Source organism: Callospermophilus lateralis, chromosome 10, assembly GCF_048772815.1.
Source record: "Callospermophilus lateralis isolate mCalLat2 chromosome 10, mCalLat2.hap1, whole genome shotgun sequence".
NCBI lineage: Eukaryota > Metazoa > Chordata > Mammalia > Rodentia > Sciuridae > Callospermophilus > Callospermophilus lateralis.
In genome coordinates, this window is record NC_135314.1 from 118748598 (window position 1) to 118764072 (window position 15475).

The 15475-nt window shown below is 39.5% G+C and overlaps 1 protein-coding gene across 1 annotated transcript in view; it reads left to right on the forward strand.

Annotated features, from left to right (window-relative positions):
• The window catches only part of Gk5 (glycerol kinase 5), a 76723-nt gene that overhangs the window by 54169 nt on the left and 7079 nt on the right, over positions 1-15475 (forward strand). Inside the window, exon 12 of the mRNA XM_076868398.1 lies at positions 10918-11012. Within this exon, the coding sequence (XP_076724513.1) occupies positions 10918-11012 (95 nt within the window). The remainder of the gene's footprint in view (positions 1-10917; positions 11013-15475) is intronic.

Sequence of the window (15475 nt, forward strand, 5' to 3'; positions counted from 1 at the left end):
CAGTTTTTATTCAATGAACAAATAACTGAGTGCTCAGGATGCACCTCTCTGTATGCTAGGATATCAGTGACCCTCCCTGCCCTCACAGAGGTTATAGCCTAGCAGGGAAGGCGCACATTAAATTAATTTTTAAAACTGAGCGTGGTGGTATGCACCTGTAGTCCTAGGTACTTGCGAGGGATAGACGGGAGGAGTTCTTGAGCCCAAGAGTTCAAGGCCAGTCTGGGCAACATAGGAGGACCTTGTCTTAAAAATTGTGTGTGTGTGTGTGTGTGTGTGTGTGTGTGTGTGTGTGTGTGTGTGTGTGTTGTGTTACTGTTAAGTATCAGCAAGGAACAGCAGTAGTAGAATCAGTGGTTGCCTTCTAAAGAGAGGACTTTGTCCAGTCTGGAGTATCAAAAGATTTTTTTAAAGAAGCAAGTAGTATTTCAGTTGAACCTGAAGAAAGAGTGAGAGTAGTTGAAGGTGTGGCGGCAGTTGGTTAAGGAGTGGTCCTAGTGTTATCCTTGGTGTGCCCAGCAGGGGTCCAGGTCCTTGGTGTCCCAAACAAAGAATTGAAGAAGCCTGTAATCCCAGCAGCTGGGGAGGCTGAGGCAGGAGGATTGCAAATTCAAAGCCCACCCCAGCAATTTATCAAGGCTGTAAGCAACTTAGCAAGATTTTGTCTCTAAATTAAAAAAAAAAAAAAGGAATTGAGCTACTAAACAAACAGAAGTAACAGGCAAAAGTACAGATTCATTGAAGGTGAAGGTAGCACTGTAAAGGTAGAGCGAGTGGGCAAGAGAGAGAGAGGCTCAAGGCCCAAGTGTCTGGAATTTAATGAATTTAATGTTTTGTATGCCAAGCTGTGAGGTTTGTCTCTTCCCTATATTTATCTGATTACTCCCTTTGCTTTCATTGGTTATTTAAAAAACCTAATTAGAATATTGACCTCTTTCCCAGTTGGCTACTTTAGACTAACTACCAGTGGTGGGAGTCCTCAGGCCATGATGACTCATCTCCCTGTCTTGTCCTCTAGGAATGTTTTTCTTGTACCTTGCCTCTGCCATCTTGGTGTCCCTCTGAACTCCTATCTAACACGAACAGAGAGGACCAGTGTGAAAAGGCCCTGAGCAGGGAGAAACATGAGATAGTTAAGGGACTGAAAGAAAGCCCTGTTTCTTTTCTACAGTTGAGGCAGTTTGCATCTCTGCCTCCTCCAATAATGAGGGTCAGGGGACATCTTTTCCTTCAGATCATTTTTAATTGCTGCACGTCATGTCTGCCTGCCTCAAGCAGTTCCCACAAGACTCTTCATAAATAATGCGTTTGAAATTATCCAGAACTCTTGTTTACTAGAAATAAAGGAACTGTTTTTTTCCTCTCTGGGTACCTTCCCGAGAGAGACAAAAATCTCCCTCATTAGAGTGGGTGCGATAAACATTCTCTCAAAGGTGAGTGACTGGTTAGGCTTCACAGTGAGTAGAGTTACAGAAGACAGCAGTCATAGTTCAAGGCCCTGCTTTCCTCTTTCCTGCTGGGAGGACACAGGAAGATGAGTCCACCCTGGTGCTGGAGTGGAGCCCAACAGGAGTGAAGCTTTGAGTTCTCCAGGCTTTATACGCAGGATAAATGGCTCATGCACACTGGTCAGAATTTCGTGGGTAAATTCATTTTTTCAAATTAATGAACTTCAGTGAGTTTACTAATTTGAAATAGAATTTGGGGAGCTAGGATGGTGGCTCAGCGGTGGAGCGCTCACCTAGCATGGGCAGGACCCGGGTTCGATCTTCAGCACCACATAAAAAAATAAGGCATTGTGTTGTGTCCATCTACACCTAAAAATAAATATTAAAAAAAAGAAAGAAATAGAATTTGGTTCATTTGTTCCTGTTATTCAGTCCACTTCCCAAATCCTTTCTTTAAAAAGTATTCTTCTGTTTTTTAAATGTGAAACATTAACATTATTCCCAAAGCCAAAACCAGGAAAAAAAGATACACTCAGTTTCGACTGCCCCACCCCCGGCCCTGTACTCTGTCTCCCTGCCTCTTATAGATTATTACTTCACTTATCTTCTGTACTGCCTGTTTCTTTTTGCAAAGACATCAAGATATATGTATATTTCCTTATTTTCCCTGCTTTCTTACACAAAAGTAATATGTTATATATGTCCTTTTGTACTTTGCTATTTTCACTTAATTTATTTTCTGGGAATTATTTTCACACTAGGTCCCTGGGATCCTGTGGGTCCTTTACACAGTGCACAATACTCCATTACTGATGTGCATGCAATTAAGCCGGCCAGTGGCCTATTTTGGAGCATTTAAGTCGTTTCCAGTGTTTTGAAAATCCAGATGATGGTACAATGAACGTATGAATTTATATTTTCATATTGTTAGAGGTTTATCTTAGTAATAAATTCTCAGAAGTGGGGTTGCGGGGCTGGGGATGTGGCTCAAGCAATAGCACGCTCGCCTGGCATGTGTGCGGCCCGGGTTCGATCCTCAGCCCCACGTACAAACAAAGATGTTGTGTCCGCCTAAAAAAATAAATATAAAAAAATAGGGCAGGGATGTGGCTCAGTGGTCGAGTGAGTGCACCTGGGTTCAAACCCTGGTACCGCCCTCCCAAAAAAACACTCTTAAAAAAAAAAGAAGTGGGGTTGCTTTATCAAAGAGCAAATATACAGTAGTTTTGTTGGATATTGCTAAATTCCTCTCCGCAAGAATTATACCATTTTGTATTCACCCTAAAAACATATGAAACTGTTGCCTTTGCAACTTACTAGTTACATGTATTGTCCAGCCTTTGAATTTTGGGGGGTAGGGAGTACTGGGGATTGAACTCAGGGACACTTGACCACTGAGCCACATCCCCAGCCCTATTTTGAATTTTATTTAGAGACAGGGTCTCACTGAGTTGCATAGCACCTCACTTTTGCTGAGGCTGTCTTTGAACTCTCTATCCTCCTGTCTCAGCTTCTGGAGCTGCTGGGATTACAGGAGTGTGCCACCGCAACCCGTGAGCCTTTGAATTTTTGTCAACCTAGATGGGTGAGAAATGACATCTCAGTGTTAAAATGGCATTTCTTTTTTCTTTTTCTTTTTTTTTTTCTTTCTTTTGGTATGGAGGAGTGAACCCACTGGGGCTTAACCACCAAGCCACATCCCTAGCCCTTTACATTTTTTATTTTAAGACAGGGTCCAACTAAGTTGCTGAGGCTGGTCTTGAATTTATGATCCTCCTGTCTCAGCCTCCCAAGTCACTGGGATTATTGGCATGTACCACTACGTCCAGCAGCATTTCTTTTTTATTATGGGTGAAGGTGAACCTCTGTCCCTATGTTTGAGAAAAAATAAATACTACTTCAAGTCTGTTGAGGTATAATTGCATACAATTAAGTTCACCTATTTTTAAATGTTTTAAATGTTCTTCGAGCTTTGACAATGTACTTGCAGTCATTTATACGTGTACATATCTGTGTGTATGTGTTTGGGTTCAATTTAGGGGTTTGGTGTATAATTGTACAGATGTTTTAGGACCTTCGTAGACTAATGCAGTCATTAACAGGGATAATCTCTGCCCAACTCTAATCCCTAGAAGTAGCTGATCTGTATTTTTACTGTTTTTTTTTTTAAATTCCACCTGCTTTTTTAAAGAGTTCTTTTTTTTTATGCTGAACAAAAGTTCTTTTCTTAAAAGTATGTTAAGCAGAATTTTTTTTTTTTAATTTTTTTAGTATTTGGCAGACACAACATCTTTGTTTGTATGTGGTGCTGAGGATCGAACCCAGGCCGCACGCATGCCAGGCGAGCACGCTACCGCTTGAGCCACATCCCCAGCCCCATAAGCAGAATTTTTAAATTTTGCTAGGCACACTTTACATACCTATAATCCCAACTATTCCAGAAGCTGGGGCAAGAGGATCACAAGTTCAAGGGCAGCCCCAACAACTTAGTGAGACCCTGTTTCAAAATAAAACAAAAAGGGCTGAGGGTGTAACTCAGTGGTAGAATGCTTGCCTAGCATGTGCAAGTCCCTGGGCTCAATGGCCAATACCACCCCCACACCCACCCCGTGCCCCCCAACAACAAAGTTTTTAATTTAATTTTGGTGAAATTTAATGTATCAGCTTTTTTTTTTTTTAACATAAAAAGTTTCCCTTTTATTCAGATGACATAATTATCTACTTAAAAAATCTCAAGGAATTAAAGAAAGCACTCTCAGAACTAGGAAAATTCAATACGTTTGTAGGATACAAGATCAACATAAAAATATCAATTGTATTTCTTTACAGTGACCATGTAGACTACAAAATTTAAATATAACAAACTACAAGCAGAGCATACATTACATATTGAAAGCTACATATTGCTGAGGAAAGAAGTCAAAGAGCTAAACAAAAGGAGAGACATACCATGTTCATGAATTGGAAGACTCAGCCTAGATATATATTTCAAAGTTATAGACAAAATTATACTGATATATATCCAAAATAAATATAATAGCTAAAATAAAGTATAAGTCTTAATATTCCACCACCACCACCACCACCAGTATTACCACCTCCACCACAGCAAAACTTCAAATTATTAGAAAATGGGCAAAAAATATGTACAGTAATTTTGCTAGAAATACATATCAGCTTTTTGTTTTATAGACTTCTTTGGATAGTATATCTAAGGCTATTTGACAGGTTTTCTTTCATATTTTCTCCTAAGACTGGCATAGTTTATGTTTTACATTTAGATGTACGATCCATATTTAGTTAATTTTTCTATTAAAGCATGAGGTTTGGTCAAGGTTCTTTTTTTACATATGAATATCTTTTGGCTTTTTTTTTTTAATGACATGGCAATGAACTCTTAATTCTCCTTTTTTGAAAATTATGGGGTCTTTTTTTTGTTTTTATTCTGAAGTTTATTTTTACAAGATGTAGAATTCTGGGTTGTCAGTTCTTTTTCTTGATTACTTGGGCTGGGGCTGTAGCTTAGTGGCAGAGAGCTTGCCTAGCAAGAGTGAGGCACTGGGTTTGATCCTCAGCATTCATCTTTAATTACAAAAATAAATAAATAAAAAGATATTGTTCTTAGCCAAGTGCATTGACACAGGTCTGTAATCCCAGCAGTTTGAGATGCAGAGGCAGGACAATCAAAAGTTCAAGGCCAGCCTCAGCAATTTAGCTGAGGCCCTGTCTCAAAATAAAAATGACTGGAAGCCTATAATCCCAGGAGGCTGAAACACTTCGAAGCCAGTTCAAAGTCAGCCTCAGCAACATCAAGATGCTAAGCAACTCAATGAGATCCTGTCTCTAGATAAAATACAAAATAAGGCTGGGAATGTTGCTCAGTGGTTAGTACCACTGAGTTCAATCCCCAGTACCAAATAAATAAATAAATAAAAATAAAAAGGGCTGGGAATATGACTCAGTGAGAGAGCACCCCTGGGTTCATCCCCAGTACCAAAGGAAAAGAAATGTTCTACTACCTTTTTGTCTCATACTTTCTGATGAGAGATTCACAATTCGTAGTTATTTGAATATTTGTTCTCCATTATGTAATCTGACTTCATTACAAGATTTTTCTTTGCCTTTAGTTTTTGGCTTTCAATTTTATTATGATGTGTCTAAGTAAAAGTTCTTTGTGTTTTAGCTTGTTTGGGATTTGCTGAGATTCTCTACATTTTAGAGTCTTCTATTCATTTATTCATGTTTTACTGATATATAAAAATGGACTGGAACTGTAGCATGGTGGTAGAGTGTTTTCTTGGTATGTGCATTGGTTCAAAACCAACAAAAAAATGCATAAAAATTGTATATATTAGTGGGGTACCATGTGATGTTTCAATATATTTGTATGTTATAAAAATGATTAATCAGGGTAAACATATCTGTTTCCTCAAACATTTATCATTCCTTCATGGTAAACACTTTTAAAATCCTTGATGGTACTGGTGCTTGAACTCAAGGCCTTACACATGCATATTTAGTCCATGATCATTATCTGCAGTCACCTTCTTGTATGATAGCATGAGATTCTTAGCTGTGCCTGTGTGCTGGGGATGAATCCAGAGCCCTGTGCATGTACCTATAGATTACTGAATTTGTAGATTTTTATTTTTCATTCACTGTGGGAAGTTTATAGTCATTTTTTTCTTCAAATAGTTCATTAGTGGTGCTTTTTCCTGGGACTCAAGAGACAAATGGTAGGCTTTCTTTTTGTCCCACAGGTCTTAGAAGCTCTGTTTTGCTTTTGGGGTTTTTCGCTTTTTGGGGTTTTTTTCCTCCCTCTTGTTCAGATAGGATGATTTCTTTTGCTTTGTCCCCACTTTACTGGATTTCCCCCTCTGTCTTCTCTATTCATCTATTGACCCATGCCATGAATTTTGAAATTTTGATTATTATATTTTTCAGTTTTGAAATTTCCTTTTGGGGGGCTGGGGATGTGGCTCAAGTGGTAGCGCGCTCCCCTGGCATGCATGCGACTCGGGTTCGATCCTCAGCACCACATACAAACAAAGATGTTGTTGTCTGCCAAAAACTAAAATATAAATATTAAAATTCTCTCACTCTCTCAAAAAAGAAATTTCCTTTTGGTTCTTATTACTACCTTCTATTTCTTATTGTGAGTGTCTGTCTTCCCATTTGTTTCAAGAGCATTCATCCCTTTGAGCATGGTGGTAACAGCTGTCTTACAGATTCTGTCTGATAGTCCCCAATGCCCATGACATTGTGGGATTGGTGTCTATTGTCTTTTCCTTTCCAAGTAGTTGAGATTTCCTTTGTCTCTCATGTGTTGATCAATTTCCTATTGTTTTCAAAATTTGAATTTCATGCAACTCCTGGTCTTTTTCAAATCCTATGGAGAATTTTGATATTTTTAATTGTTCTTTTTTAAATTTTAATTTTTTAATTGTTAATGGACCTTTATTTTTATTTACTTATATATGGTACTGAGAATCGAACCCAGTGCCTCACACATACTAGGCAAGAGCTCTACCACTGAGCATTTTAACTTTTCCTATAGGCCATAGGTTTGGATATGCTGAGATCATAAGTTCTCCACCTTCTTAGGGCTATAGTTCCAGTGTTCTTTCAGTTTTCAGGCTCTAAAATTTGGATCTTTCCCTCATTTTTGTCACCCAATGGCCAGTGGGTGGTGGTATACCTGGAGAACAATGCCTTTGGTTTATTGTATAGGTTTAATCTTCACATGCACAGTTCAGGGGTTAGGCTAAGAGTTCATTTAAAAAAATATATATATATTTTTTGGTGGTGCTGGGGCTCAAACCCAATACCTTGCAATCACGAAGCAAGTACTTTACCAGTCCCATCCCCAGCATCCCCAAGCTACATCCCCACCCCCATAAAAATCTTTGTGTGGTAATTTTCCTGAGCACCTTTCTCTCACTGATCTCTTGAATACTTTTTGTCAGGAGCCATGCCCTGGTATTCTAGCTAGGAAGTTGCTTCTGTTTCCCTCCTGTACCAAACACCTTCCCGGCTGTTTCTGGCTCCTCATCTGGGTGGCAAGAGGGACTTCCATAGTGCTCCTATCTCAAGTTTTGGTTGCCTCTGCTGTGATGACTGTTGTTAGCCACAGGGTTTCTTGGGGTGGGACAGACACCAAGAGGGAAAGAAAAAGAACGCAACAGAGATGCCCCTTGTGCTCTTGGCCTGCAGTACTGTATTACTGTGTCTGGGCTGTCGCTGATGCTACTTTGGGATTGCCTGGGAGCTCCAGCCTGAGAGAAAGAAAAATCTACAAAGCAAAAAATGGTACTTTCCTCACAGTGTCCCATCCAAACCCATCTCCTGTGTCTCAGACTGGTGGGAGTGGACTTTTCTCAAAGTTCTATTTGTGCCCAGTATCAATCTGGTTTCCGGTTTCACGCTGTCCCTGAGCCTAGGCCAGGAGACACCAGAACACAAAACAGGAAACTGACCGTCAGTTTGGTGGCATTTGGTGTCCTCCCCCTCCTGCTGGCTTATTCTTCAGAGTCCTCAGCTACCTTCTCCCTGCATTCCACCCAGGACTGTAGCTGCAGTCAGTGGGAGAGAGCAGAGTGTGCTAATTCCTAAAGCTTTTTCATCAGTGAACCCATTGGAGAGTGGTTTAAGTGGAAGATTATTTAAAGAAATTCTTCAAGCAAGGAATGGAACAAACAGTGAAAAATGTGAATAACTTGGATCTCTTTTTTCCCCCATGTTTCCTTGCCTGTTATCAAAAGCTTTCCTCAAACCAGCTGTCTAGTGTGCATTTTCACATCTTGTCTTGATTTTAAAACTTACACATAACTTTTTTTTTAAGTATAGATTTTAAAATAAACTTTTAACATTAGTTTTTGAAGTGCCAAAGATATTTTGCATGTTATGGTTTAGATATGAGGTGTTCCCCAAGCTCCTATGTAAAAGAATGCAAGAGAGTTTAGAGGTGAAATGGTTGGGTAATGAGAGTCCCAGTAGGGATTAACTGGGTGGTAACTATAGGCAAGCATGGTATAACAGCAGGAGGTAGGTCCCTAGGGGTGTGCTTTTGGGTTATATATTTTGTCCTGGGTGAATGGAACTCTATTTCCCCGTGCCATATCCCAGCTGCTTCCCTTTGCTACACACTTCCACCATGATGCTCTACCTCACCCCAGGCCCAGAGCCACGGAGTTGGCCATCTGTGGAGTAAGACCTCTGAAGCCGTGAGCCCAAATAAACTTTTCCTCTTCTAATTATCCTTGTCAGGTCTTCTGGCCATGAAAAACAGAAGACCTGATTAAAACAATGGGTGAAGTTTATGAATCTGATGATTGTCACATTGGGTAAAATTTTTAGTTATTATTGGACAATCTTCAATAATTTGATTTTAATATACATGCTCCTTACATGTCTTTCTTTAACCAGTTGTTCATTATTAGTGTAACAAATCATGTATTGAAATAAAACCAATTTTTGGGCTGGGGATGTGGCTCAAGCGGTAGCGCGCTCGCCTGCCATGCGTGCGGCCCGGGTTCGATTCTCAGCACCACATACAAACAAAGATGTTGTGTCCGCCAAAAACTAAAAAATAAATATTAAAATATTTAAAAAAAAAAAAAAAAAGAAATAAAACCAATTTCATTCAGGCTGTATAAAAACAGTAATATTTATTATGACTGATTCCTGAGCTTTTTCATCTGACCCTTCTGCATGCTCCTTCAAAAATCACTTCACAGGGGGGCTGGGGTTGTAGCTCAGTGGTACAGCGCTTGCCTAGCATATGTGAGGCGCTGGGTTTGATTCTCAGCACTGAATATAAATAAATGAATAAATAAAGGTCCATCAACAACTAAAAGTATTATTTCCCAGAAAAGGATACTTAAATGACCAGTGAAAAGGTATTATTGACTTCATTAGTCAACAGGGAAATGTAAAATCAAACCAATATGCAATTCCATCAATATAACTAAAATGTAACATAGATAACGTCAATTATTGCCAAGGACATAAGATGCCATACCTGTAGGAACCTAAAATTGGTACAACCAATTTAGAAAAGTATTTGGCAGCATCAACCAAAGCTAGTCCCAAATGTGAAGATCCTATAACTATCTATTCCATTTCTTGGAATTAATAAATAGAAATGTACACATATGTCCACCAAAAAGAATGTACACAAGGGTTTAGTGTGGTCTATTTATATTAACAAACACTGGAAACTACCCAAATGCCTATCAGCAGCAGACTAGATTAATGAGTTGTGTAAACTCACATGGTAGAATACCACATGAATGGAGTATAACTAACTACTTGAGCGATCTGAATGAACCTCCCAAGTGTGATGTTGAATAAGAGAAGTTTCTATGTAGATTTAGGTACGGGTTACCTAGATGTGTTCACACTGTGAACATTCATTCAGGGGGCTGGTGATCTGCTCAGTGGAAGGAACATTTGCCTAGCATGCAGGAGACCCTACATTTGATCCCCATCACTGCAAAAAAAGAAGGAAGGAAAATAAGTTTATCATCCATAAACTTAGTACTTGCACATTTTTCTGTATATATTTTATATATTTCAGCAAAAAGTTCACTAAATGAATTAAGTTTTGTTTTTCTATTTTTGCTTGTTTTTATTTTTATTTTTTAAGTTTTTTTATTTTTTGGGGGGCGTGTGGCACAAGGGATTGAACTCAGGGGCACTTAACCACTGAGCCACATCCCTAGCCCTATTTTGTATTTTATTTAGAGACAGGGCCTCACTGAGTTGCTTAGCACCTCTCTTTTGCTGAGGCTGGCTTTGAACTCACCATCCTCTAGTCTCAGCCTTCTGAGCCGCTGGGATTATAGGTGTACAACACCATGCCCAGCTGTTTGCTTGTTTTTAAAAGATTGACCTTTAATATATCTATTACTGGCCACTTATTGAACTCATAAAATGGAGTAATTTTTCAGTTGATTCTCTTGTATATTATAGATGATTCTTTCATCAGAAAACTAGGAGATCTTATCTTCAGAAAATTTTGTTTTGTTTTTGTTTTGTTGCTGAAGTGGAACCCAGGGCCTCTTGCATGCTAAGTGTGCTCTCTGCCACTTAGTGACACCCCTGTCCCCAGGAGAATAATTTTTAATGCCAAAAAACCAGACATAGAATTGCTTCTGTAAGTAGCCCAAATATCTTCAAAAAAAAAAAGAGGGTCTGCTGCATGCAGAGCTTGCCTGGAAGAGCCTCTGTTTTCATTGTCCCCTCTCCCTTCTGTGGGCTCATAAACCTGTGCAGTATAAGAACTCAGAACTAGAACACAGTGACCTTTGTGCTGACTTTTTTAAGGGAGCATGATTTATATTATATTCACAATGCCTGGGATGCGGGTAAATGCTAGTTGTGTAACATAATTCTGTTTGTCCCTCCCCAACCCCTTCGTTTTGTTTTAGGGGTTTTTTTGTTGTTGTTTGTGTGTTTGTTTTTGCAGATCTTTTCACAGATGCTGCTGAGACTGAAAAAATGGCCAAAAGTTTGGAAGATTCTGAAGGAGTTTATTTTGTTCCATCTTTTAGTGGATTACAGGTACTTTTTTTTTTTTTTTAAGTTCATGGCAATTGCAAACATTTTTCTGTTCCCATCACACCCCAAATTATGTATCTGTCAGTCTATTACCTGAAAATTTGGCTGCTGAAAATAACTAAGATGAAAGGTACATTCTAGGACTGTGAAGTTGGGCTTTGGCCCAGCACAGATTCCATAAGAGAGCAGAGTGTCCCTTAAGTGTGACCCTGCTGGCTTGGCTTGTACTTGCAGAATTCAGCTGGCTTCTGCTTAGAACTCTGCCCCTTGGCAGACTTAAGAGTTGGCAGGTTTGTCACAGAACTTTTACATAAGACTGAGGAGGATTACTTTATCATGACTAAAAACAGTCATTTCCTAGTAGGGGGAAAATATATCAGTAAATGGGCATTCTGTACCAAATAGAAAGTATACCATTGGGAACCAGAAAAATGATGTCAGGGCATATTCACACTCTACCACATGCACAGGTAATGTACATATTTTAAAGTTATATCTTTGTAAGTTTTGGTAACTTTTTTCAAAACTCAAGATTTATTTTCATAAATTCTTGTGGTGGAGTTACTTTGCCTAATCGAAAACTGAACCTAGTTTTAAAAAATGATCAAAAGTTTGGAAGATTCTAAAGAAGTTTATTTTGTTCCATCTTTTAGTGGATTACAGATGTTTTTTAAGTTAATGGCATTACAAACATTTTTTTTCTTCTACCACATCCCAAATTTTGTATTTGTCACTCTGTTATCTAAAGATTTGATTTTGTAACATTGAACTTTTTATTTAATTGAAAGAATTGTGATCCTAACTTTTTTTAAAAGAGATTTTCAAGTACACTATTATGAACAAATTTACTTTCTGGGAATGTTTTATACCATTCCCTTTAAGCCTCTTATAGAAATTTTCTTTCTTTCAAAAAATAAAATTTTTCACTCGGAGAATTTGTCTTATACTTGAGCAATCAGATAAGGTCCAAAATTTTAAAGTTTGGCAGATATAACATAGAACCTGGTAAAAGAAAACATAAATCAGGGTGTTTTAAATCTTAAATGTACTCTACTTTCAGAACTAGATTTAAAAATAGCATTCTTTGATGTCTTTAATATTCTCCTCCTGTGTGTTTGTCCTAAAGGCCTGAAAGCTGATGGAGTGTATGTAGAAATTACACTTCATCCTCTTCAGGGTGATGCAAGGCAACTCGAAACAGCAGCCATGGCAGGACAGGAAGCAAAAGTTTTTTATCTAATTGAGGTTTCAGGAAGAAGGTTAAATGGGTAATTGTCATCAGCAAAGGTAGGGCTTGATTAGGTTTTTATAGATTCTTTCCTTTCTGAAAAATGTGCTGTGGGACTTAGTAGTGACTTTGTCTTGACAGCTCCATCTGTACATTTCATCACCACATCCTGTACAAATAATACATAGTTTGTGATTTAAAAGAAGAAGTCTTGCCAAAGCCCAAGAGCTTTAGACAGTAGTGTTACAGATAGAATTTTTAGTTTCAGCTTGATAAAGCCTCTCTGTCCTGTGTGATGACAACCTGGTTATCTCTTGGCAGCAGAGGGCTGGTGGGGGTGTCTGTGGGGGAGGACCGCAGGCCGGTATTTCCCAACATAAAATGCAGCTCTTAATTGAAAACTGAAAGTTAACTCAAACAACAGTGTGTTGATACAAAGCTGTTTGGAAAATAAGGAGGCAGAACGTGTCAACAACTAGAGAAAATGAAAGATGGGGAATGGAAAGAAGGAAGGTTCAAGTGCCTGATGCTGCCTTTAGTTTTAGGATGTTATTAGAGCTTCAGAGAGTGAGGACAGTGTAAGATATTGAAGTCTCCTGTTACTCTCAGTTTCTCAAGAAGTTTGCTGAGAAGAGGGTGCTGGATCATGAGCTTTGTGGCAAATGGGGAAGTCTGGGACAGGCACTCTGGGGATGGCAGAGTGGTGTACCACACACCTGGGTGGCACCAGTGAATGCAACCATTGTGGCTTTGTTTTAGCAGGGCTTGTGCTTTGGAAAGCAAGATAGTAGGCATTGGAGGTAAGCATCAGTAGCTACCTACTTAGGCACTGGTCTGTGCTGATGGTGGAGTAGATGGACAGGACTAGGAGCCAAGTCTCAGTCTTCAGAGGATGAGGAGTGGTGTGGTTTAGATTTGCGATGTCCCCCAGAAGCTTGTGGGTGAGACAATGCAAGGACATTCAGAGGTGAAGTGCTTAGAGATATAACCTAATCACTGGGTAGATCCACTGATGCCGATTAGCTGGGTGGTGAATGTAGGCAGGCAGGGTGTGGCTGCAGGAGGTAGGTCACTGGGGGCGTGCCTTTAGGGTTTCTATTCTGTCCCTGGTGAACAGAGCGCTCTCTGCTTCCTGTTTGCCATGTCCTGAGCTGCTTTTCTCCTCCATGCCTGCCTTCCTGATGTTCTACCTCACTTCAGACCCGGAGCTATGGAGTTAGCTCTCTGTGGACTGAGACCTCTGAAACTGTTAAACCCAAATAAACTTCTCTGTCCTCTGTGTTGTGTCAGGTCTTTTAGTCCCGGTGAGGAAAAAGCTGACTAAAACAGAGAGATTTGCTAGGAATGGTGCCACACCCCTATAATCCTGTCCATGGGGGGATAATTCAAAGTCATCCTCAACAACATAGCAAGATCCTAAGCAACTTAGCAAGACTCATTCTCAAAAAATGAAAAGAGCTGGGATGAAGTTTAGTGGGTAAAACACCTCTGGGTTCAATCCCCAGCACCAAAAATAAAAATTAAAAAAAAAAAGGCAATAGTACTATAAAGGGTTTAGACAAGGAATAATAATAAATAATTATAGTGGCAACTAACCTGTGAATACTCACTATGCATCAGATATGTCCTAAATTCGTTCATTCTTTATTTTTTTTTAAGCTGCTGGGGATAGAATCTAGAAGCCCACACCAGGCAGGTGCTCAGCTACTTAGCTACATCTCCAGTACTGCTTTATTTCATTTCATTTCACTTCACTTCACTGTTTTACAACAGGGCCTCACTAAGTTGCAGATGCTGGCCTTGAACTTGATCCTTCTGCCTCAGCCCCCTGAGTAGGTGGGATTATAGTGGGTTATGTCACCATAACCCACTGTCCTAAATTCTTTACATACAGTATTTCATTTAATCCTCAGTAACTCAACAAGGTAGAAGATAACTCGAATCATCCCACTCTGAAGATGGGGAAAATGAGATTGATTGCTTGCTTGATTTTTGGAACTGGGGATGTGACCCAGGGCTTAATGCATGCTTGGCAAACACTTTACAACTGAGCTATGTCCCCAGAGTGAAAACTGAGGTTTAGAGCTGTTAAATCACTTGTCTGGTCTCACCTAGCTAGTGAGTGGCAGAACTGGTTTTAGAATCTAAGCATTCTGACTCCAGAGTCCAGGCTCTTAACTGCTCTGTCAGATGGCCTTATGGTATGACATAAAATAGTATCGCAGTCAGAACACACAGTAGGTGCATACATTCAGAGTCTGGGTTGACAAGGGCAAGAAGCATGGCATTAACCATCCTACAATTCCCCATCAGATTCAGCTTAGATCCTCTTGGTGACAAGGGCCCTCGGGCAGGTAATCTGTGCCCTGGGAAAGAGGTAGCTAGCTTTGCTTAGGGAGCCAAACAGAGTTTTGCTGAGTGCTGCTGATCCTTGTTGGTTGATGGTTCTGTGGAGGCTTAGTCATTAGGATTGGCAGTGACAGCCTGAAGTTGTGGCTGTAGGCCATCTGCCATAATGGAGTGTGTCCAGGCCTGTAGAAGGACCTTCCTGGTGTTTCCTACCAGGACACAGACTCACATGGACTAACATGGGGGTATTGTAACTTGTAAAGAAATTTTAAGTTTCTATGGAATACCTCCTTAATGTTGAATTTCTTTTTTAATTTTTTGTTGGTTCTTTTTAATTATACATGACAGTAGAATCAATGTGATATAATTATACAAGCATGGAATTTATCTTTTTAGGATCCCCTTCTTGTGGATATACATGATGGTGAGATTCCTTGTGATATAGTCATATATGTACATAGGAAAATTATGTCAGATTCATTCTGTAAGAATTCCTTAAAGCAGAAGTATTATTTGTTCCTTTATTCACTAAATGTTCATTGGTCCTCTCTAAGGTGCTACATACAGTGGTTGGAAACACCTTGTGAGCATAAGACGAGGTTCCCTTTATGGCATTTACAGTATTGAGGGGAAGATTGAATCAATAATCCCACAAACGTGGTCATAAACTGGTGCATAGTATCATGGGAAATTGTAGAGTTCCATAAAAGCATGTAATGGGGAACCTAATCTAGTCTATGGATCAGAAGTTTTCTCTGAGGAAACTGAGCAAAGATTTGGAGGACGATTATAAAACAACCAGGAGAAGGAGTGTAGAAAATTTTCTAAGGAAAGAAATACTGTGTTAACCAGGCATGGTGGGGCACACCTATAATCTCAGCCACTTAGG